Below are 24,267 nucleotides of genomic sequence, written 5' to 3'. Positions count from 1 at the left end.
TGAGATGCTTGGAAGACGCACACCTAGTATGATCTAGTCTAGAGGAGGAGCTTTACTAAGAATTTGCAACACATTTTCACTTTCAGTTTCATACATTGTAAGTAGGGGGGTTGGGGCAGCATGAGGTTAACCAAGTATAAGATTAGATAAGGGCAGTGGAGAACAGTGACACACAACAAGTAAGAAATGTCTCTATCTCCAGCAGAACTGCTTATCACTGTTGTTCATAGTTTGATTATAGAACATATATATTTGAGTAACATTTATAAAATTCATATGAACGTTCAATTATGAAATATTAATACTTTTTTTTTTTAAAGCTGGAGTCGGAACATTTCTACCGACTCAGACTCCAACCAAAACTAACTCCGACTCCACAGCCCTGCTTCCCCCACCTGGGAGATTGAGTCATTTGGAGGATTTCCAATCTATTCGGGAGGAGGCACCAAACAGGAACCCTTTGGATCCTCTGCAACTATCCTACTTCTTTTTCTGATCCATAAATCCCCTTTTTTTAAAAAAAAAATCTCTCCTCCGAAAGGACCGATTAAAAAAAAAGAGTGGGGTGGTTTAGGGAATCCTTTCTTCTTATCGTCCGTTTTCTCTAATAAATCGTCTAGGGCTGGCCCAAACAAAAACTGTCCCTCACATGGAATGGAACATAAATTACCTCTGGCCTGAGCATCTCCAGGACAGCTCTTTAACCAGACCGCTCTGCGGCCCACGTTTGACAATGCTAGAGATCTTGCAGCCAGCCTAGCTGAATCGGCCGATGCATCTGCCAAAAAAGCCGCTGCTCCCTTAATCATTGGCAGTGCAGTTTCCGCAGCCTCCGCATACGGATCTTCCTTTAGCTGGTCCTCCAATGTGCTTAACCATACCATGAAGGACCTGGTGTACTGGCCTATCTCCTGGTAGCGCCTCAAGCCTCTGGACACTACGCTGACAGACACAGCAAAACCTTCTTGCCACAGCTCACATTGATGTGCCATCCCGGATGAGCTGCACTACCTGAGCCACTTGGGTGGGTTGTAGAGTCCGTCTCATGCTACCACGAGTGTGAAAGCACAACCAACATTCAAAAGTGACCAAAACATCAGCCAGAAAGCATTGGTACTGAGATGTGGTCTGTGGTCCCCACCTGCAGAACCACTCCTTTATTGAGGGTGTCTTGATAATTGACAATAATTTCCATCTGTTGTCTATTCCATTTGCACAACAGCATGTGAAATTGATTGTCAATCAGTGTTGCTTCCTAAGTGGACAGTTTCATTTCACAGAAGTTTGATTTACTTGGAGTTATATTGTGTTGTGTAAGTGTTGCCTTTATTTTTTGAGCAGTGTATATAGGGGGGTTATGAAATTATATATCTGCAGGATATCTATCTATTGTCCATACATTGTGAATTTAATATCTTTATGTATTTTTAGATAAGATTGCTTTTTTTTTTTAATTTTGTCAAGTAGCTTTAAAGAGGTATTCCCATCTCCAATATCCCATCCCAATATATAGTAGGTGTAATAATAATATTAGCAAATACCTCAAATCAGAAATGTAGTATATCTTTACTGATCTGATATGTCACTTACCCCATGTGCAGGGCATTGCAGTAGCTCGAGCATCGAAGGTTACAACCACTCATACAGTTGCTAGTGGTTATCACCATGGACACCTAAGCTACTGCAATGCCCTGTGCATGGGGTATGTGACATAGCTAATCAGAAGAACTATTCAACATTTCTGATTGAAAAAAAAAAAAAAAAAAAAAAAGGAAGGGAGCTCACACCCAGTCTTTCATAGGATAGGTCATCAATGTGGGATAGGTCATCAATGTGTGATCGGTTGGGGTCCAACATCCAGTAACCCAATCAGATGTTCTCGGTGCCAGCGACCGGCCGGAAATACTCATTTGTGGAGCGTGGCTGTCTTGTGATAGTGGCCGCAGCAGTGTACTACACATCCGCCTCCTATTCAAATCAATAGGAGGCAGGTGTGCAGTCCCAAGCTGCAGCCATGCTCAGAAGACAGCCAGCTCTGCAAGTGAGCATTTCCGACCGATACCTAGGACAGCTGATCAGCGGTGGTGCTGGGTTTCGGACCCCGACCGATCAGACATTGATGACCTATCCATAAGGAAGCTAAAGTAGTGGACAACCTCTATTCTTTTCTCCACTCCTGAAGAAGCAAGGATACGAAACACATGCCAAGGTGTCTGAGCTCTGCAGACCACATCTTCTGGTGCCGTAAAAGGTTTCTGGGTTCCATCACTCACATTGTTAAATAAAAACTTACCCAAAATTAAAAAATAAAACTTTATTTTCCCACAGGAACCCAGTTTTAATGCCATAGTAAACATAACTGGAAAGCAACACAAAGACCAAATCATCCATGTGCACCATGATCTTACTAAAATCAGAAAATCACTAATTTCAAGCGCTGCTCTAAGGGAGGGGGGAGGGGGGGCAAAAATGTACAAAGGGGGGGGGGGGAAACAGCAGCTAAAGGGGTTTATGTTACTAAACCAATAAACTGTTTTTTGTGCTTGACAAATTACAGGTTGGTCTTAAAATCCACAAAATCTTGGGATTTTTGCTGACTCCTGGGCCCTACATGTACGTGGTTTTTAGGTGTCTCCGACCACTGCAGGGTCCTCTTTGCTTTGCTCTTGTGTTTTCTCTTTTCCAGCATCCCCGGCTGGTTCCTGTGGCTTCTCCTCTTTGGTGCTCTTTATCACCTCCTGTAGGTTATACTTCCTGAACAGGGTGTAGTCCTTCACCACACTCAGGCAGCAGACGTTTCTGATAATCTCCACTACAATGGTGAACTCAGGGTTGGTCAGGTCCACCTTATTCTCTGGATTCATGTTCCCAACTAGTCCTAAAACATAAAACTGTGTCAGTCAATCCAGAAAATTTTTTTAATTAGGCTGTGTGCACACTTTGTGGATTCTGCTGCGTTGTACAGTACCATTTTGGGCAATGCAAAATTAAAAACGCAGTGCAGGCGCTGCGGATTTTTCCACGGTTTTAAATCCGCAGCATGTCAATTCTTTCTTCGGATTCCGCTGCGTTTTGCCACCTGTTCCATTGTACAGGTGTCAAAACGCAGGGGATTTACCTGCAAATCCGCAGCACAATCCGGAAAGTGTGCACTCACCCTTAAACAGGAACATTTTACTTTGTCACCTTTTTTTCAGTTTGTATGAAGAGAAAATAGCAACTTTAGAAATTTTTTTTTTGTTGTAAGGGGTCAAAGTGCCAAAAAAATCTCTTTTCGGAGAGTGTCAGGTTGGGGCCATGCAATGCTTCCCTGGGAAATTAACCCCTTCCTGACATCAGACGTACTATCCCGTCCATGGGACCTGGGCCCCTATGCCCATGGACGGGATAGTACGTCTAGCGCGATCAGCGGCGCCCACGTGGTGAGCGCCGCTGATCACGGCTGGGTGTCAGCTGATTATCACAGCTGACACCCGGCACTGTGTGTCAGGGGTGGTCACGGACCGCCCCCGACACGTTAACCCCTTGCACACCGCGATCAAACATGATCGCGGTGTACCGGGAGTTAAAGGGAAGCATCGGCAGGGAGGGGGCTCCCTCCGTGCTTCCCTGAGCCCCCCACGGCAGCGCAATGTGCAGCGCTGCTGCGGGGGACTCCTTTCCTCCAGGCCCCCGGATCCAAGATGGCGACGGGGGCCTTCGGGGGCCTGGAGGAAGCTGGCTTCCTCAGTGCCTGCAAAGCGCAGGCATGAGGAAGCCTTGTGCACTGCCTGTGACAGATTGCTGATCTGTCACAGTGATCTGTGATGTGACAGATAAGCGATCTGTCACAGGACAGTGATGTCCCACCTGGGACTATGTAATAAAGTAAAAAAAAAAAAATTAAAAAAAAAGTGTAAAAATAATTTAAAAAAAAAAAAAAAAAAAAAAAAAAAAAGCCAAATAAATTAGTAAAAAAAAAAATAAAAAAAAAAATTCCCCAATAAATTCATTTTTTGAAAATAAAAAAAAAACAAAACAATAAAAGTACACATATTAGGTATCGCCGCGTCCGTAACGACCCGCCCTATAAAACTGTCCCATTAGTTAACCCCTTTAGCGAACCCCTAAAAAATTAAAAATAAAAAACGAAGCAAAAAATAATGATTTATTATCATACCGCCAAACAAAAAGTGTAATAACGCGCGATCAAAAAGACGCATATAAATATCCATGGTACCGCTGAAAACGTCATCTTGTCCCGCAAAAAACGAGCCGCCACACAGCATCATCAGCGAAAAAATAAAAAAAAGTTATAGCTCGCAGAATAAAGCGATGCAAAAATTATTATTTTTTTATATAAAATAGTTTTCATTACATAAAAGCGCCAAAACATAAAAAAACGACCTAAATGAGGTATCGCTGTAACCGTACTGACCCGAAGAATAAAACCGCTTTATCAATTTTACCGCACGCGGAACGGTGTAAACGCACTCCCCCAAAAGAAATTCATGAAACGCTGGTTTTTGTTCATTCTGCGTCCCAAAAATCGGAATAAAAAGCGATCAAAAAATGTCACGTGCCCGAAAATGGTACCAATAAAAACGTCAACTCGTCCCGCAAGAAATAAGACCTCACATGACTCGGTGGGTCAAAATACGGAAAAATTATAGCTCTCAATATGTGGTGATGCAAAAACTATTTTTACAATAAAATGCGTCTTTTAGCGTGCGACAGCTGCCAAAAATAAAACCCGCCATAAATAGTAAATCAAACCCCCCCGTTATCACCCCCTTAGTTAGGGAAAAATAATAAAATTAAAAAAATGTATTTATTTCCATTTTTCCATTAGGGCTAGGGCTAGGGTTAGGGCTGAGATTAGGGTTAGGGGTGTGTTGGAGTTCGGGTTGGAGTTAGAATTGGGGGTTTCCACTGTTTGGGCACATCAGGGGCTCTCCAAATGCAACATTGCGTCTGATCTCAATTCCAGCCAATTCTGAATTGAAAAAGTCCTATGGTGCTCCTTCCCTTCCAAGCTCTGCCATGCGCCCAAACAGTGTTTTACCCCCACATGTAGGGTATCAGCCTACTCAGGACAAATTGCAAAACAACTTTTGGGGTCCAATTTCTCCTGTTACCATTCGGAAAATAAAAAATTGGGGGCAAAAATATCATTTTTGTGGGAAAAAATGATGTTTTTATTTTCACGTCCGAGCGTTATAAACTTCTGTGAAGCACTTGGGGGTTCAAAGTGCTCACCACACATCTAGATAAGTTCCATGGGGGGGTCTAGTGTCCAAAATGGGGTCACTTGTTGGGAGTTTCAATAGTTTAGGTACATCAGGGGCTCTCCAAACGCACATGACACCCGCAGACCATTCCATCAAAGTCTGCATTCCAAAACGTCACTACTTCCCTTCCGAGCCCTGACGTGTGTCCATACAGTAGTTTTCTCCCACATATGGGGTGTCAGCTTACTCAAGACAAATTGGACAACAACTTTTGGGGTTCAATTTCTCCTGTTACCCTTGGGAAAATAAAAAAATTGGGGAATAATTGATCATGTTTGTGGAAAAAATACGATTTTTTTATTTTCATGCCCTGGCATTATAAACTTCTGTGAAGCCCTTGGGGGTTCAAAGTGCTCACCTCACATCTAGATAAGTTCCTTAGGGGGTCTAGTTTTCAAAATGGGGTCATTTGTGGGGAGTTTCCACTGTTTAGGTACATTAGGGGCTCTCCAAAGGCAACATGACACCCGCAGACCATTCCATCAATGTCTGCATTCCAAAACGTCACTACTTCCCTTCCGAACCCCGACGTGTGCCCATACAGTAGTTTTCTCCCACATATGGGGTATCAGCATACTCAGGACAAATTGGACAACAACTTTTGGGGTCCAATTTCTTCTGTTACCCTTGGGAAAATAAAAAAAATGGTGACTAAAAGATCATGTTTGTGGAAAAAATACGAATTTTTTATTTTCACGCCCGGACGTTATAAACTTCTGTGAAGCACTGGGGGGTTCAAAGTGCTCACCACACATCTAGATAAGTTCCTTGGGGGGTCTAGTTTCCAAAATGGTGTCATTTGTGGGGGGTTTCCACTGTTTAGGTACATCAGGGGTTTTCCAATCTCGACATGGTGTCCGATCTCAATTCCAGCCAAAAACGTCAAATGGCGCTGCTTCCCTTCCGAGCTCTGCCATGCGCCCAAATAGTGGTTTACCCCCACATGTGGGGTATCAGCGTACTCAGGACAAATTGCACAATAACTTTTAGGGTGCTGTTACCCTTGGAAAAATAAGAATTGAGGGTGAAAAGATCATTTTTGTGGAAAAAAATATGATTTTTTAATTGTACGGCTTTATGTTATAAACTTCTGTAAAGCCCTTGTGGGTTCAAAGTTCTCACCACATATCTAGATAAGTTCCTTGGGGGGTCTAGTTTCCAAAATGGGGTCACTTGTAGGGGGTTTCCACTGTTTTGGTACATCAGGGACTCTCCAAACGTGACATGGCGTCCGATCTGAATTCCAGCCAATTTTGCATTGAAAAAGTCAAACGGCGCTCCTTCCATTCTGAGCTCTGCCATGCGCCGAAACAGTCGTTCCCCCCCACAAATCAGGTATCAGCGTACTCAGGACAAATTGCACAATAACTTTTGCAGTCCAATTTCTCCTGTTACCCTTGGTAAAATAAAAAAATTGAACCTGAAGTATTTTTTTTGTGAAAAAAAGTTAGATGTTCATTTTTTTTAAATATTCAAAAAAATTCCTGTGACGCACCTAAAGGGTTAATAAACTTCTTGAATGTGGTTTTGAGCACCTTAAGGGGTGCAGTTTTTAGAATGGTGTCACTTTTGGGTATTTTCTATCATATAGACCCCTCAAAGTGGCTTCAAATGTGATGTGGTCCTAAAAATAAAATGGTGTTGTAAAAATGAGAAATCGCTGGTCAACTTTTAACCCTTATAACTTCCTAACAAAAAAAATTTGGGTTCCAAAATTGTGCTGATGTAAAGTAAACATGTGGTAAATGTTAGTTATCAAGTTTTTTGTGTGCCGTATCTCTGTGATTTAAGGGCATAAAAATTCAAAGTTGGAAAATTGCGAAATTTTCAAAATTTTTGCCAAATTTCCATTTTTTTCACAAATAAACGCAAGTTATTTGAATGAAATTTTACCACTAACATGAAGTACAATATGTCACGAGAAAACAATGTCAGAATCACCGGGATCCATAGAAGCGTTCCAGAGTTATGACCTCATAAAGGTACAGTGGTCAGAATTGTAAAAATTGGCCCGGTCATGAACGTGCAAACCACCCTTGGGGGTGAAGGGGTTAAATAAAGAATCTTCTTCCTTAGTGTTCATTTGAATTTTTTAATGGCATTCACAGTGTCAGCTAAATAATGATATGGTTTTATACAATGCCAACTTGTAGACAGAGTGAAAGAACTTACCACATAAAACTCATGTGAAGATTCTTAAATTTGAATTTATTGACAGCATTGCATATCCAATTACGTAACGTTTTGGGTGAAAACCCCTTCATCAGAAATAAAGGCTATGTTCATGGCCTATAGGTTGAGAGAACCCAGGGTGTAAGGTTGGGCTTACCTCAAATGGGCACAACCATTATCCGGTTATATCAAGGCCTCGATATGGTCCCTGTTTGGAGGAACCCCGCCCGGCACCCTGGATCACCTTAACCCATATGCAGTGAGCCTATACGTCTGATGAAGGGTTTTTCACCCGAAACGTTAACTAATGCTGCGCTTACCGTGGTGTAACCATTGGATATCGAGTACTGTGAATAAATCCCATCTGGAGCATGTCCATGTGGCTTTAGGTGTGCAGTTCCTTCACTCTTTCGACTATTGGTCTACAGGAGCTCAGAGGAACTAGCACCCATCTTCAGCTAACTAATTTTCTGGGTGTGCCACTTACCTGATTGATTGAATGCCAACTTGTCCCTGTCCACAACAACTCAGTGTCCCTTCTCATGTTCCCTGCTAAAGGGGAAATTTAAGCAGCCTACATATTTTTGTTCATGCTCTCAAGTGTCGGACATGCTCGTTATTAATTTTTGCTTGTGAAGCAAGCTTTGCACCGCTATAATACAGCACACATGACACGTCAGGATGGCATGCTACTACACACGGATGCCACCATGCTTTCTCACCTGCCAGGTCCTTTATGACCTCCTCTCTGTTCATGTGATTATTATTTCTTGCCTTGTACACAATCTGAAAAGTTGCTTTGTTGGGAGCTTTAAACCAAGGATGGAAGAAAGTCTCTGCGTATTTCTTGAGATCCTCGGGGAAAGCTTTACAAGTACCGGTGACGGGTAACATACGAAGGATCACACGTGTCTTCTTCTTCTTCGTAGAGTTCAGATCCTTTAAAATGTGGTGAACTAACTTCTCCGGCTCTGAAAACAGAATTCACAAATATTAAAAGTAGAAGGGAAGTGTTGTGACTGAATAAACAGAATCTTGCCATTTTTATTTTTTTCTTCCTCTTTACAGCATTTACAATATGGGTTGAATAACTAGATCTGGGCGGCCCATAGACGTTGCATGTCCGGGCAGTGTGCACTCATCCCGGCACTGACACGTCATTGCAGTCTAACCATCTTGCATGAGATCATGTTGCTGTGGGAAGCAGCTGTCAGACACAGCCAGACGTCCCAGAGAGGAGAAAAACATGGTTTATTTAACTCGATCTCTGTACACACTGCACTGAATTAGCCCTTGTATATACAGATTAGGAAGTACCAACAGCGCTTCCTCCTACGAACCCAGAGAACATGTGATTACTAGGTGTAGGGAGAGAATCGGAAACCCAAAGAGCTCCACTATGCAGCCTGGAAACTGATATTTCCCTGTAACTGGGGCTAATAATACCAGCCCCAGTTACAGAAAGAATCTGCAAAAAAAAAAAAACCTAACATATTGATATATTCAAATGCACGCTGAATGACATTTAACACTTTATGGGAGGGGGCATGTTTGATACAATAAATGGGAAAAAAAAAAAGCATTAATAAAAATTGCCAGTCTATATCAGTTTCTAGTCCCACCTCATCAATAAAATGTCCAATTTATATATATAAGTAGTAATAAGCAGTCATTTGAGGTTGTAGAAGAAAAAAAAAATCTTATTTTTTTAGTTTCCTCCGATAACAGCAGAAAAAATATAAGAATTACACAAAAGTTAAGCCCTGTGTCGCCAAAAAAAAAAAAAAAACCCATCTGAATAGCCAATTGAGAAAAAAAAAAAAAAAATGATAGAACCATTTAAAGCACATGTACGATGAAACCCAAAAATATACCTCGTCAAGGAGGAAAGGAAGTGACCAGTTCATAAACTGGTTAATTTCACATTTTGACAGACTAGACTTTTATGAACATGGCGATACCAAATGTGTTTTATTAATCTCTATTCTTATTGGAGGGATAAAGTAATGATTTTATTTTAGTTTTTTTTATTCCCCTTTAGGGAACAGCGATCATCAATTTTTTATACGATATACGACAGTAAATCACAGTCTCCTATGAGGCCGCAACAGACCTCCAGCTGCCATGGTAGCCCCTCGGTGCATCACGAGGGGCCAATGGGAGCCAGTGTATATGTGCACCAGCAAACGCTTACTTTATTTGCCACTGGAGATTGATAGCAGCATCTAAATGGTTAACAGCAGCAATTAGAGCTCAGCTCCGGCCGCAGCTGTTAGATGCAGGTGCCAGCTATACAACACAGTCGGCATCTACCACATGTGGAGAAAGCTCTGCTCCCGAGACCCCTCCACACATGGTGACCCCAGCACTGATGTACAAGGACATCATTATGCGCCAAGAGTTTGAACGTGTTAGAAAAACATGGTTACGTTCTTCCAGAAACCGTGCCATACCTGTCCACAAGTTGTGTCATAATATTCATTGCAATGGAGCAGAGCTTGCAATACCTGACACAACCTGTGCACAGATGGTGGCGTTATTGGATGCCAATTAATAAAACGTGCCCAGGGAAACCAAGACCTGGCAAGTGGCTCATGGACATCACCTGTGGATGTGGCAGTGAGTTGCTGGATTCCCTTTTTATTCCCGAATGTGGGAAAATCTATGCTGGGAAAATCTGGGTGTCTGTGTCCTCCCCTGCAAAGTCAACCGTTCACCAGGGGGGGGGGGGGTCTACCAAATGAATGATAAAATGATGGGAGTACCCCTATCTAATCAGTGCCAAGCTCCAATTAAAATACACTTACCGTATATACTCGAATATAAGCCGAGATTGTCAGCCCAAAAAATTGGGCTGAAAGTCCCCCTCTCGTCTCGGCTTATACACGAGTCATATACCTGGGGGTCGGCGGAGGTGTCAGAGACCATACCGACCCCCCCCCCCCCCGCTTCACCTACGGTCTCCCTTCCTTCAGTGGTCACATGGTACCGCTCATTAAACTCATGAATATGTGCATATTTATGAGTTTAATGAGCGGTACCACGTGACCGCTGAAGGAAGGGAGACCCATAGGAGAAGCCGGGCTGCAGACACCGCGCTAGGAGGGGGTGAGTATATTCGATATTATTATGCATTTATATAGTGCCATTTATTCCATGGCGCTTTACATGTGAAAAGGGGAAATATAGACAAGTATAATAAACGTGTAAGACAAGGGACACACAAGTACACAAGGAGAGGGGACCCTGCCCGCGAGGGCTCACAGTCTACAGGGATGGGAGAGGATACAGTAGGAGAGGGTAGAGCAGATCGTGCGGTGGTTCAGTAGACCGAGGATCATTGCAGGCTGTAGTCTTGTCAGAACAGGTTCTTCTTGAAGGTTTCCGTTGATGGTGAGAGTCTGACGTGTTGCGGCAGAGAGTTCCAGAGTATGGGGGAAGCACTGGAGAAGTCTTGTATGCGGTTGTGGGAAGAAGAGATAAGGGGGGGGGGGGGGAGAAGTAGAGAAGGAGATCTTGAGATGATCGAAGCTTGCGTGCGGGTAGGTACCTAGAGACCATGTCACAGATGTATGGAGACAGGTTGTGGATGGCTTTGTATGTCATGGTTAGGGTTTTGAATTGGAGCCTCTGGGCAATAGGAAGCCAGTGAAGGGCCTCGCACAGGGGGAGGCTGAGGAATAGCGGGGAGACAGGTGGATTAGTTGGGCAGCAGAGTGTAGGATGGACTGGACTGGAGTCAGAGTGCTAGAGGGGAGGCCAGAGAGTAGGAGGTTGCAGTAGTCGAGGCGGGAGATAAGAGCATGCACTAGTGTTTTTGTGGTTTCGTGGTTGAGGAATGAGCGGATCCGGGAAATAAATTTGAATTGAGGCGGCAGGAGGAGGCGAGGGCTTTGATATGTGGTTTGAAAGAGAGCGCAGAGTCGAGGATCACCCCAAGGCACCGAGCGTGCGGGACTGTGGAAAGAAAGCAGCCATTGACATTGATGGATAAGTCTGGTGGAGGGGTGGAGTGAGATAGGGGAAAGATGATGAATTCTGTTTTGTCCATGTTCAGTTTGAGAAAGCGAGCAGAGAAGAAGGCTGAGATAGCAAACAGACATTGTGGGATTTCAGTCAGTAAGGAGGCGAGGTTGGGTCCAGATAGGTAGATCTGCGTGTCATTGGCATAGAGGTGATACTGCAAACCGTAGGATTCTATGAGCTGTCCCAAGCCAAAGGTGTAGATGGAGAGTAGTAGGGGTCCTAGGACAGAGCCTTGAGGGACACCGACAGACAGGGGGCGAGGTGAGGAGGTGGGTGTGTGAGAGGGAGACATTAAATGTTTGGTCTGTTAGGTATGATGAGATCCAGGATAGGGCCAAGTCTGTGATGCCAAGAGATGAGAGAATCTGTAGCAGGAGGGAATGGTCCATGGTGTCGAAGGCAGAGGACAGGTCCAGGATAAGGAGGACAGAGTAGTGTCGCTTGCTCTTGGCGGTTAATAAGTCGATAGTGACTTTAGTTAAGGCAGTTTCAGTTGAGTGATTCGGTCGGAAGCCAGATTGTAACCGGTCAAAGAGGGAACAGGAGGAGAGGTGGGAGGACAGTTCAAGATATACATGCTGTTCCAGTAGTTTTGAGGCGTAAGGGAGAAGAGATATCGGGCAATAATTAGACACAGAGGATGGATTAAGGGAGGGCTTTTTGAGGATGGGTTTGATTGAGGCATGTTTGCAGGATGAGGGAAAGACACCATTTGTAAGTGTAAGGTTCAAGAGGTGTGTTACAGATGGGATGAAGACTGTGGCCAAGTTAGGGATGAGGTGAGACGGGAGTGGGTCGAGGGCACAAGTGGTGAGGTGTGATCTTGACAGAAGGGTGGAGAGCTGTCCCTGTTCCCATGGTGCTCACCGCTGTCTGCTGCGTCCTGTATCAGTGACGTTTAGCCAGCAGAGGGCGCAATGACGTGGTTAGTGCACGCTGCGCCCTCTGCTGGCTGAACAGTCACTGACACAGGACGCAGCAGACAGCGATGAGCAGCGATCGACCCAGGACAGGTGAATATCTCAGGTGCTGGGGCGACACCTGGCCCCCAGCGAGGAGAGGCGAGTATGGCATTTTTTTTTTTGCAGAAGCGGCATATGGGGGTAAAATATATGGAGCACTTTATGGGGACAGCATATGGGGGCATATAGTCTATGGAGCAGCATATGGGGGAATAACCTTTATGGAGCAATATATTCTATGGAGCATCTTATGGGGCCATCATTACCTTTGTGCAGCATTATATGGGGCGTATTTTGTATGGAGCAAATTATGGGGCCATCAAGAACTGTATGGAGCATTATATGGGGCTCCTGATTCAATATGGATATTCGAAAACATTTAACCTACTGATGTCTCAATTAATTTTACTTTTATTGGTATCTATTTTTATTTTTGAAATTTACCAGTAGCTGCTGCATTTTCCACCCTAGGCTTATACACCAGTCAATAAGTTTTCCCAGTTTTTTGTGGCAAAATTTGGGTGTTGGGGGTCGGCTTATACACGTGTATATACGGTAGTATGTTCCAAATAGTAGGGTATTAAAGGAATATCGCCAGTCTTCTACCAGTGTTCTTACTGCGAGGCTCATACAGAAAGACGGGGTATCAGCAAAGAGACAGTAAGAAAACATAACTTTTACTAAGACATGTTAAAAGCTACCCAAACAAAAGGGAGTGTATGTTAAGAACACTGGTTGCCAAAATATATGATCAACCACAAAGAGAGTGATACAAATCTCTATGTCCAAAAGGAAAAATACAAATGATCCCAGTTCTCTGTATGTCAATCAGACTGGATACAATGCAAACTTGATCCTGAGGCTGTCCAGGGATAAAAAGCCACTCAAAACAGCAAACAGATCAATCTAAATGCAAATAGACGAAACCCAAGTAGAGGGAATCAATACAATAGACCATGCAATGGGTGAGAAATATGCTAATTTAAATAAACAAATAACATAGAACAATCTCACCCAATTGTTGTGGAGCGCGAGTCATCAGAATCCATTCTTTAGATAACCAGGATTCATGTAGAGGGGAAGGGAAGGGAAAGTTACTCCCGGGCTTTTTCTGGTCTAATAAGTTACTGGACCAGAAAAAGCCCCGGAGTAACTTTCCCTTCTGTTTTCCATGTTACTGATAGACTCTAAAGCCCCCGTCACACACAGCGATCTCGCTAGAGAGATCGAGAGATCGCTGCTGAGTCACAAATTTTACATGTCATGCAGAGTGGGAAGGCTGTGGTCTTACCTACATTGAGGGTCCTAATGAAAACAACATTATTAGCGCCACTTTCTACTGACTGAAATCTGCGTAAATTCTTTTCAGTTGATGTACGAATCTGGTCAACTTCTTTCTTCAAAGTAGCTTCAACGTCGTCGTCATCTTCGCTGCCCGAGAGTCCGTCTTCTTTATCACAGAGCTGTCAATAGAGAAAGAAAGAAAGAAAAAGTTAGAGCCATCATCAACACCAACGCGGGCCATAATCAACACCAACGCGGGCCCGGCCCATAATCAACACCAACGCGGGCCCGGCCCATAATCAACACCAACGCGGGCTCGGGCCATAATCAACACCAACGCGGGCCCGGGCCATAATCAACACCAACGCGGGCCCGGCCCATAATCAACACCAACGCGGGCCCGGGCCATGATCCTGAGCAGCAGACTTGTGCCAAGAAATCCAAACTGAAAACCTACTCCATACGTACAGGAAGCTGCAGCGCTGCATTTTCCAAGTGAATGGGGTCAGCTGCTATTCCCTGCAGAGATGGAGGGTCGTGCAGTGATTGAGGGGTCAGCTCCACACTGATCATAACGTGAAGACACTTGAAAGGAAAACGGCTAATTAAGAGAACTACTGTGCAGGGAAACACTGTAGAGGGCTTGCAAACCTTTAAACAGAACCTGTCATTAGATTAATGCTGTCTACAGGCAGCCTGAATCACAGCCCGACTGCATGATTTGCTGAGAAACCCTGCAGTATTTCAGCGAAAAGATAGCTTGACCCCCCCCCCCCCGATGGCTTCTCCCCACCCAACTCCAGTTGATTGTTCACGTGTGTACATGGAGACCTGTCAATCACTGCATGGAGAAGTTCGATCTCTCCGACTAGGGAGGGAAGATTCTTGGGCGGTTATCGCAACGTAATGCTCGGACTGGCCGGCAGCTTTCCCTAATCGAGCGTGACAGCTGAGTAGAAATCATTATTTATTCTGGAGCGCCATTGATTCCATGGTTCTGTACATGGGAAGGGGTTACATACAAAATACAAATATAAATTACAGTCAAGGAACAAACAATGACGGCCTGATACAGAGGGGAGTGGGCCTTGCCCTGGTGGGCTTACAGTCTCCAGGACTACATAAAGCTGTCACATGCTCGGGTTGGGACGGAGCACCGTCGGCCAGTCCGTGCATTGCAGTGAAATCCTTGACCAAGTTAAAAACTGTTGTCTGACTCTTCCTTAATTCTCATGATTGATGATGGTCCGTGTATTCATACCCAAAACGAGCAGAAAGGGATGTCATATTCTGATGATGTGACATTTTCATACCACTTTCCTACCAGCTGCTTCTTCTCCATCTTTTTCTGGCTCTTTGAAGACAGAGCTGACAATCAAAGAAGAATGGGTGGAGATGGTGAGAAACCAAGCAGGTGGAGGTGAATATAAATGATTGGCCAACGTGAAGTACCAAGATTTAGTTTGAACAGTCATTATATGCAGTCTCTATAAAGGGGGGGGGGGTGGGAGTCTCTCACAACAGGCTATGCCATGTCTAATAGATACTAGTACCCCCTCTGTTTCCAGACCCGGGATCCTTCAATCCCTGTTCCGACTGGTGCCGAACCACAGCAAGAAGAGTGGAAAAGGAGATTTCGGCTATGTGCACACTTTGCGGATTCTGCTGCGGATCCACAGCGTTTCTGCTGCATTGTACAGTACCATTGTTTGCAATGGTAAAACCAAAAACGCTGTGCACATGCTGCGGATTTTTCCGTGGGTTACAATCCGCAGCGGTTTCACACCTTCTCCATTGTGAGGTGTGAAACCGCAGGGCTAAACCGCAGACTAATCCACAGGTCTTTTGACCTGCAGATTTTTACAAATCCGTGTGGAAAAATCCGCAGCACTTCCAACTACGTGTGCACATAGCCTTCAGCTGGGACTCAGGACGAGCCCCCGGGTCAATCTATACTTTTCTCCAATCAGTAAAAAAGAAGGGGAACAGCATCCAATCCAGATGAAAAAACTTTATTCATTCCATTGAATGAGTGAATGTAAACTTAAGCTCAGGGAACACATTATTAAGTTCAACCTGGAACCTGAGCAGGTCCTCCACTTCTCCTTCCCAAATACAAAAAATATCATCAATGTAGCGCCACGAGACACGGACATGGTGCCAGAAGCTGAAGTTGTACATGTACTGTTCCTCAAGCAACGCCATATAGATGCTAGCATACGTGGGGGCCACATTGGACCCCATGGCGGTGCCCTGTAACTGCAGGAAGTAATCATCCCCAAAAATGAAATAATTCCTCCTGAGGATAAACTCCTGCAGTGTGAGGACCAGTTGTGCACAATCTTGGTGCCATGTCCGATCCCGATATGTTTCTATGACTACCATTATGCATGGTAGGGGGTAGTCTCTTTGAAAATGGTTATTTTCTTACTTTCTGAGATTCTGTATATACTAGCTGAAGAGCCCGGCGCTGCCCGGGCATAGTAACTAACTGTGGTTAGTTATAACAAATTCTAATTATCCTCCATCCCATAGTCCCGTGCCCATATACCCATCATACATATCCACCATCCCATAGGCCCGTGGCCATATACCCATCATACATATCCTCCATCCCATAGTCCCGTGCCCATATACCCACACATCTCCAATCCCATAGGCCTGTGCCCATATACCAATCATACATATCCTCCATCCCATAGTCCTGTGCCCATATACCCACACATCCTCCATCCCATAGGCCCGTGGCCATATACCCATCATACATATCCTCCATCCCATAGTCCCGTGCCCATATACCCACACATCCTCCATCCCATAGGCCTATGCCCATATACCCATCATACATATCCTCCATCCCATAGTCCCGTGCCCATATACCCACACATCCTCCATCCCATGGGTATATGGGCACGGGACTATGGGATAGAGGATGTGTGATGGGTATATGGGCACTGGACTATGGGATGGAGGATATGTATGACGGGTATATGGGCACGGGACTATGGGATGGCGGATATGTATGATTGGTATATGGGCACGGGACTATGGGATGGAGGATATGTATGATGGGTATATGGGCACGGGACTATGAGATGAAGGATGTGTGATGGGTATATGGGCACTCGACTATGGGATGGCGAATATGTATGATGGTATATAGGCATGGGACTATGGGATGGAGGATGTGTGATGGGTATATGGGCACGGGCCTATCACACATCCTCCATCCCATAGTCCCATGCCTATATACCATCATACATATTCGCCATCCCATAGTCGAGTGCCCATATACCCATCACACATCCTTCATCTCATAGTCCCATGCCCATATACCCATCATACATATCCTCCATCCCATAGTCCCGTGCCCATATACCAATCATACATATCCGCCATCCCATAGTCCCGTGCCCATATACCCGTCATACATATCCTCCATCCCATAGTCCAGTGCCCATATACCCATCACACATCCTCCATCCCATAGTCCCGTGCCCATATACATATCCTCCATCCCATAGTCGAGTGCCCATATACCCGTCATACATATCCTCCATCCCATAGTCGAGTGCCCATATACCCATCACACATCCTCCATCCCATAGTCCCATGCCCATATAACCATCACACATACTCCATCCCATAGTTCCGTGCCCATAAACCCATCATACATATCCACGATCCCATGGGCCTGTGCCCATATACCCATCATACATATCCTCCATCCCATAGTCCCATGCCCATATACCCATCATACAGTACATATTCGCCATCCCATAGTCGAGTGCCCATATACCCATCACACATCCTCCATCCCATAGTCCCATGCCCATATACCCATCACACATCCTCCATCCCATAGTTCCGTGGCCATAAACCCATCATACATATCCACGATCCCATAGGCCCATGCCCATATTCCCATCATACATATCCTCCATCCCAAAGTCCAGTGCCCATATACCCATCACACATCCTCCATCCCATAGTCCCATGCCCATATACCCATCACACATCCTCCATCCCAGAGTCCCATGCCCATATACCCATCATACTTATCCTCCATCCCATAGTCCCATGCCCATATACCCATCATACTTATCCTCCATCCCATAGTCCCATGCCCATATACCCATCATACATATCCTCCATCCCATAGTCCCGTGCCCATATACCCATCATACATATCCTCCATCCCATAGTCCCGTGCCCATATACCCATCATACATATCCTCCATCCCATAGTCCAGTGCCCATATACCCATCACACATCCTCCATCCCATAGTCCCGTGGCCATATACCGGTCATACATATCCTCCATCCCATAGTCCAGTGCCCATATACCCATCACACATCCTCCATCCCATAGTCCCGTGCCCATATACCCGTCATACATATCCTCCATCCCATAGTCGAGTGCCCATATACCCATCACACATCCTTCATCTCATAGACCCATGCCCATATACCCATCATACATATCCTCCATCCCATAGTCCCGTGCCCATATACCCATCATACATATCCGCCATCCCATAGTCCCGTGCCCATATACCCGTCATACATATCCTCCATCCCATAGTCCAGTGCCCATATACCCATCACACATCCTCCATCCCTTTGTCCCGTGCCCATATACATATCCGCGATCCCATAGTCCCGTGCCCATATACCCACAAACATATCATCCATCCCATAGTCAAGTACCCATCACACATCCTCCATCCCATAGTCCTGTGCCCATATACATATCCGCCATCCCATAGTCCCGTGCCCATATACCCATCATACATATCCTCCATCCCATAGTCGAGTGCTCATATACCCATCACACATCCTCCATCCCATAGTCCCATGCCCATATAACCATCACACATCCTCCATCCCATAGTTCCGTGCCCATAAACCCATCATACATATCCACGATCCCATGGGCCCGTGCCCATATACCCATCATACATATCCTTCATCACATAGTCGAGTGCCCATATACCCATCACACATCCTCCATCCCATAGTCCCATGCCCATATACCCATCATACAGTACATATTCGCCATCCCACAGTCGAGTGCCCATATACCCATCACACATCCTCCATCCCATAGTCCCATGCCCATATACCCATCACACATCCTCCATCCCATAGTTCCGTGCCCATAAACCCATCATACATATCCACGATCCCATAGGCCCATGCCCATATACCCATCATACATATTCTCCATCCCATAGTCCCGTGCCCATATACCCATCATACATATCTTCCATCCCATAGTCCAGTGCCCATATACCCATCATACATATCCTCCATCCCATAGTCCAGTGCCCATATACCCATCATACATATCCTCCATGCCATAGTCCAGTGCCCATCACACATCCTCCATCCCATAGTCCCGTGCCCATATACTGGTCATACATATCGTCCATCCCATAGTCCCGTGCCCATATACCCGTCACACATCCTCCATCCCATAGGCCAGTGCCCATATACCCATCACACATCCTTCATCTCATAGTCCCATGCCCATATACCCATCATACATATCCGTCATCCCATAGTCCAGTGCCCATATACCCATCACACATATCCGCCATCCCATAGTCCAGTGCCCATATACCCATCACACATCCTCCATCCCATAGTCCACTGCCCATATACCCATCACACATCCTCCATCCCATAGGCCAGTGCCCATATACCCGTCACACATCCTCCATCCCATAGGCCAGTGCCCATATACCCATCACACATCCTTCATCTCATAGTCCCATGCCCATATACCCATCATACATATCCGCCATCCCATAGTCCAGTGCCCATATACCCATCACACATATCCGCCATCCCATAGTCCAGTGCCCATATACCCATCACACATCCTCCATCCCATAGTCCAGTGCCCATATACCCATCACACATCCTCCATCCCATAGTCCAGTGCCCATATACCCATCACACATCCTCCATCCCATAGTCCAGTGCCCATATACCCATCACACATCCTCCATCCCATAGTCCAGTGCGCATATACCCATCACACATCCTCCATCCCATAGTCCAGTGCCCATATACCCATCACACATCCTCCATCCCATAGTCCAGTGCGCATATACCCATCACACATCCTCCATCCCATAGTCCAGTGCCCATATACCCATCACACATCCTCCATCCCATAGTCCAGTGCCCATATACCCATCACACATCCTCCATTCCATAGTCAACCATTGTGACATCATAATGAGGGGCGGGGCTTGACACGCACACAGTTTCCCCAGTATGCAAATAGGGGCATTATGACATCATAATGAGGGGCAGGGTTTCACGCGCACACTTTTTCCCCAGTATGTAGATAGGGGCAAAATTGTTTGGTGAATTGGAACACGCGGGGTTAAAATTTCGCCTCACAACATAGCTTAGAACGCTCTCGGGGTCCAGACGTGTGACTGTGCCAAATTTTGTGGCTGTAGCTGCGACGGTGCGGATGCCTGTCCCGTACATACACACTTTGAGCTTTATATATTAGATAGATATATATATATATATATATATATATATATATATATATATATATATATATTATTACTATATGAATCCTGTGAACAATTTTAATTTTGTATGTTATTTGCATTAATTGATGCTGGGAAGTACTTTAGTGGTGATTGATGCATGTTTGCATTCACACTATAAGGCTGTCATTTTTACTGTGGTGTATACTTGATTAAGACCATTTTGGTTGAAATGTTGTATGATGGCGGAATCCTGATATTTTTCTGATGTGCTGTCAACTGTCTTTCACTTTTCTCCAATCATGGTCATCGATCACTCTTCTTCTTGGCTAGACATCTGCACTTTTATGATCTTCTTAGAAGATCACATTTTTAAATGGCTATTCCCAACATCGCAAGTCATCACCTATTCTCAGGAGAACGGATTGATGGGGGTCCGACAGCCAGGAGCCCCTGCCGATTCCGAGACCGTGGCTCTGAGTGACGGAGATGGCACCATACACAGCTGTCTCCGGCAGTCACACAGAGAGTGAATAGAGCAGAGGCACGAGCTCCATCGCTCCAATGACGGGGTGTGGCAGAGGCCCGTTACAGCCATCCGCTGGGGTCCTACTGCCCCCCCAATATTACACATACTGAATATTAATGTTATGTTTGATCTACACACCGATATATATTACAAGTTATCACCGATGCTCAACAAATCCGCACCCAGTGCAAGTAACCGGGGCCTAGGACTAAAGTCACACGAAATGGAAAACAAGCTGTGGATTTTTGACCTCGTTGCAAAAATGAAATAACAAATTGAGCAGAATAATAATGTTACTATATAATAAGCGCCTCGTTCACACTGGTCCCTGATCCGTCAGTAAATCCCCGCAGTGTGCACACGTCCCAAGGCTGCAGCAGAGCACCAGCAGCTGTACAGGACTACAACTCCCAGCATGCCCACACTATCTGCCGCCGTCATTGCACTCTGGGAGTTGTAGTTCCGCGCGCACACACACACACACACACACAGGGCGCATGCGGCACCCACCTTCTCGGCGCCGTACAGCAGGTCTCCGTACTCGTTGAGCAGGCTGTAGGCTTCCCCCACACACTTCCTCTCGTTCATGTTGCAGGTGATGAGGATGCCCTGCATGCCCACCTCCAGCTGCCGGCCGCCCCGGTGCCGCTTGGCGTTGCTCACATACTGCGCTTTTCCTCGCTTTTTCCCCTTCTGGACCTCGGCGCTCATCCTGGCTTGCGCGCGCACAGATAAACGCGACGTCCACAGCTGCGGCGGCGAGTGATGACGTCACCGGAAAAGGCGGGGCCTTGCAAGCACAATGCGGAAGTTCCTGACCGGAAGCGGCAATGCACGTGTTTGCTGGAGGCTTGAGACCACGATAGCGCTGCGAGAAGTCATTTAGTCTGGGCGCTGCGGAGCTTAAAGTGAGACGTAGAGTAGTCAGGACTCTGCAGAGGGCTGTAGGTGAGCAGTCTAGTCTGGACCACACAGAGCTTTAAGTTAGATTTAGTCTTGCCTGGACCCTACAGAGCTTTATGTGAGCTGTAGTCTTGCCTGGACCCTACAGAGCTTTAGGTGAGCTGTAGTCTTGCCTGGACCCTACAGAGCTTTAGGTGAGCAGTAGTCTTGTCTGGACCCTACAGAGCTTTAGGTGAGCAGTAGTCTTGCCTGGACCCTACAGAGCTTTAGGTGAGCAGTAGTCTTGCCTGGACCCTACAGAGCTTTAGGTGAGCAGTAGTCTTGCCTGGACCCTACAGAGCTTTAGGACTTAACTCCCCGGCTTTCAGGAAACTTTTAAGCTTCCGCTTTGTGACTTTTTCACACTACAATGGAGTCTGCTGGGCTGAAGGACGAGCTGATCTGCCCCATTTGCCTGAACTTCTTTACATATCCCGTTTACCTGAGCTGTTGACACAACTTTTGCCGCTTCTGTGTTGTGAGTGTGCTGGATATACAGGAGGTAACTGGAGCATATTCCTGTCCGGAGTGCAGAGCAAAATATCCGGCGCGACCGACCCTAGAGAAGAACAGGAAGCTGTCGCATATAGTGGAGCATTTCTTATCTTCTCAGGCTGATATGGAGGAACCCCCCGAAATCTTTTGTGCTTACTGCGATGCATCCACTCCGGCGGTAACAACATGTCTGCAGTGTGGGAACTCTCTGTGTGACAAACACCGGACAATCCACAATAAGACGATGGATCACATATTAATAGAACCCACTCTCTCAATTGGCCACAAGAGATGTTCTCTCCACAAGAAGCTCCTGGGGTTTTACTGCCCGCAGGACGCGGCTTGTCTGTGTATGTCTTGCTGTTTTGTTGGTGAACATTGGGGTCACAAGATGGAACTTCTAGATGAGGCTTTTGAGAAGAGAAAGGAGAAACTGAAGAACTATCTGAATGATCTTAACCCACAAAAAGCTAAACTTCAGACCAGAGTCCAAAATCTGCGGGATCATATGTGGACTGTCCATCAGAAAGCCTCTGAGAAGAAGGAGAACATCAGCAAGTTATTTATGGACATTAGGAAACAACTGGAAACTGCAGAAGCTAAAGCGCTGAGCGAGGTCTTCAGGCAAGAGGAAAAGACTGTGTTTAGGATACGTCATCTGATCCAGAAGTTGGAAGTAGAGGAGCAAGAGCTGTGCAACAAATTGAATGATGTGGAGGAGATGTGTCGTGTCACTGACCCAATACCATTCTTACAAGATAGTAATATTACAGGATATGAAGATGATGAGGACACTTGTGGAGATGGAGGAGATGTGAGTTCTCTTGAGGAGCTGGATGAGGTTCTGATCTCATTGACCTTACACCGATCCATGAGGGATATTTTCACCTATGTAACCTCAGAGCTCAGGATCCAAGTTCCAGACGTATTGCTGGATGTGGACACTGCTTATAACTGTATAAAGATATCAGAAGATTTGAAAACTGCAACAGATTCAGAAGAACAGGACAGGCCACAATCGTCAGTAAGATTTATGAATTGCTCCCATGTTTTAAGCAGATGTGGCCTCTCCTCAGGAAGACATTACTGGGAGGTAGAGTGGAACAAGATGGGAAAATGTGTAGTTGGAATGTGTTATCCCAGTGTAGAAAGGGAAGGATGTAACGCTGATTTTACGTTTGATGCTAAATCTTGGTATGTGCTTATGTCTGAGGAAGCATGTGATGTAGGTTGCAACTCACGCTTATTAAGCATTGGTGTAAAGCCACAATGTCCAAAACTTGGAGTGTTCTTAGACTATGAGGCCGGGCGTCTGTCCTTCTATGAGCTAAAGGACCACGTCACACACTTACACACGGTCACTGCATCCTTCACTGAACCCCTACATGTCATCTTCTATTTGGAAGATGGCGCCTCTGTTAAAATCACAAGCTGAGGCCGCTGACAACGAAGTCACATCGTAAATTGTTATTTCTTGTTACAATGCTGCATCTGTACATAGTGTGTTATCCGCAATGTCTTCTAATAATATAATATGGAGGTTTTCATAGCGGGAATTTTTACTGTTGTAATGTTTTGGGTTTTGTTTGCCTTTTTGTGATCGGATGCAGAATAAATGATTGAACCAAATGGAAATATTATTGGGTGAATTGTCTTGATTGATAATTGTTAATCATTAAATGGTTAATTCTATCTGAAAGAATGGAACATAGTTGGGATAGTTATCACCTTCTGGGGCCTCCCACTGATCCTGACAATGGAGAGGCCCCAGGATTAGTTCATCATAGCCCATGTCACATCAGAGCTCTGGACTCCCATGGAGCCAGGAGCTGCAGTACAGCCAGTCATCCACAATGGATGGAGGTGCTCATCAGGTGGTCAGGAGCACCGCTGTGCAAGGTAAACAGGGAAGGCACGCAATACTGTGGCCCTCTTCATTCTCAGGGTGTACAAAATCCCCACCAATCAGAAAGCAATGTCATAATCTAACTATATATCACTATGGGGAAATGCCTTTTAAATTTATGGATCTCTGTGGCATCTTTAGAGAACCCAGCTGATGTGATCA

General features: G+C 45.4%; 2 protein-coding genes across 2 annotated transcripts; one reads left to right on the top strand and one right to left on the bottom strand.

Annotated features, from left to right (window-relative positions):
• Positions 1-2,299: 2,299 nt before the first annotated feature.
• LOC141047768 (THUMP domain-containing protein 1-like) lies at positions 2,300-21,527 on the bottom strand. The gene is made up of 4 exons (XM_073543055.1): positions 21,273-21,527; positions 13,722-13,893; positions 8,165-8,413; positions 2,300-2,878 (listed from the first exon to the last, which is right to left on the bottom strand). Exons 1-4 carry the CDS (start codon positions 21,471-21,473, stop codon positions 2,625-2,627), a joined length of 876 nt encoding a protein of 291 aa, XP_073399156.1. The 5' UTR covers positions 21,474-21,527; the 3' UTR covers positions 2,300-2,624.
• Positions 21,526-23,834, top strand: LOC141047767 (E3 ubiquitin-protein ligase TRIM39-like). Its single transcript, XM_073543054.1, has one exon. The coding sequence runs from the start codon at positions 22,324-22,326 to the stop codon at positions 23,632-23,634; it is 1,311 nt and encodes a 436-aa protein (XP_073399155.1). The 5' UTR covers positions 21,526-22,323; the 3' UTR covers positions 23,635-23,834.
• The last annotated feature ends 433 nt before the right edge of the window (positions 23,835-24,267 follow it).

Source organism: Dendrobates tinctorius, unplaced genomic scaffold (genome assembly GCF_039654945.1).
Source record: "Dendrobates tinctorius isolate UK_male_01 unplaced genomic scaffold, ASM3965494v1 ptg000129l, whole genome shotgun sequence".
Taxonomy (NCBI): Eukaryota; Metazoa; Chordata; class Amphibia; order Anura; family Dendrobatidae; genus Dendrobates; species Dendrobates tinctorius.
Note: the sequence above shows the minus strand (reverse complement) of the source record. Positions and strands in the feature narration are given on the sequence as shown.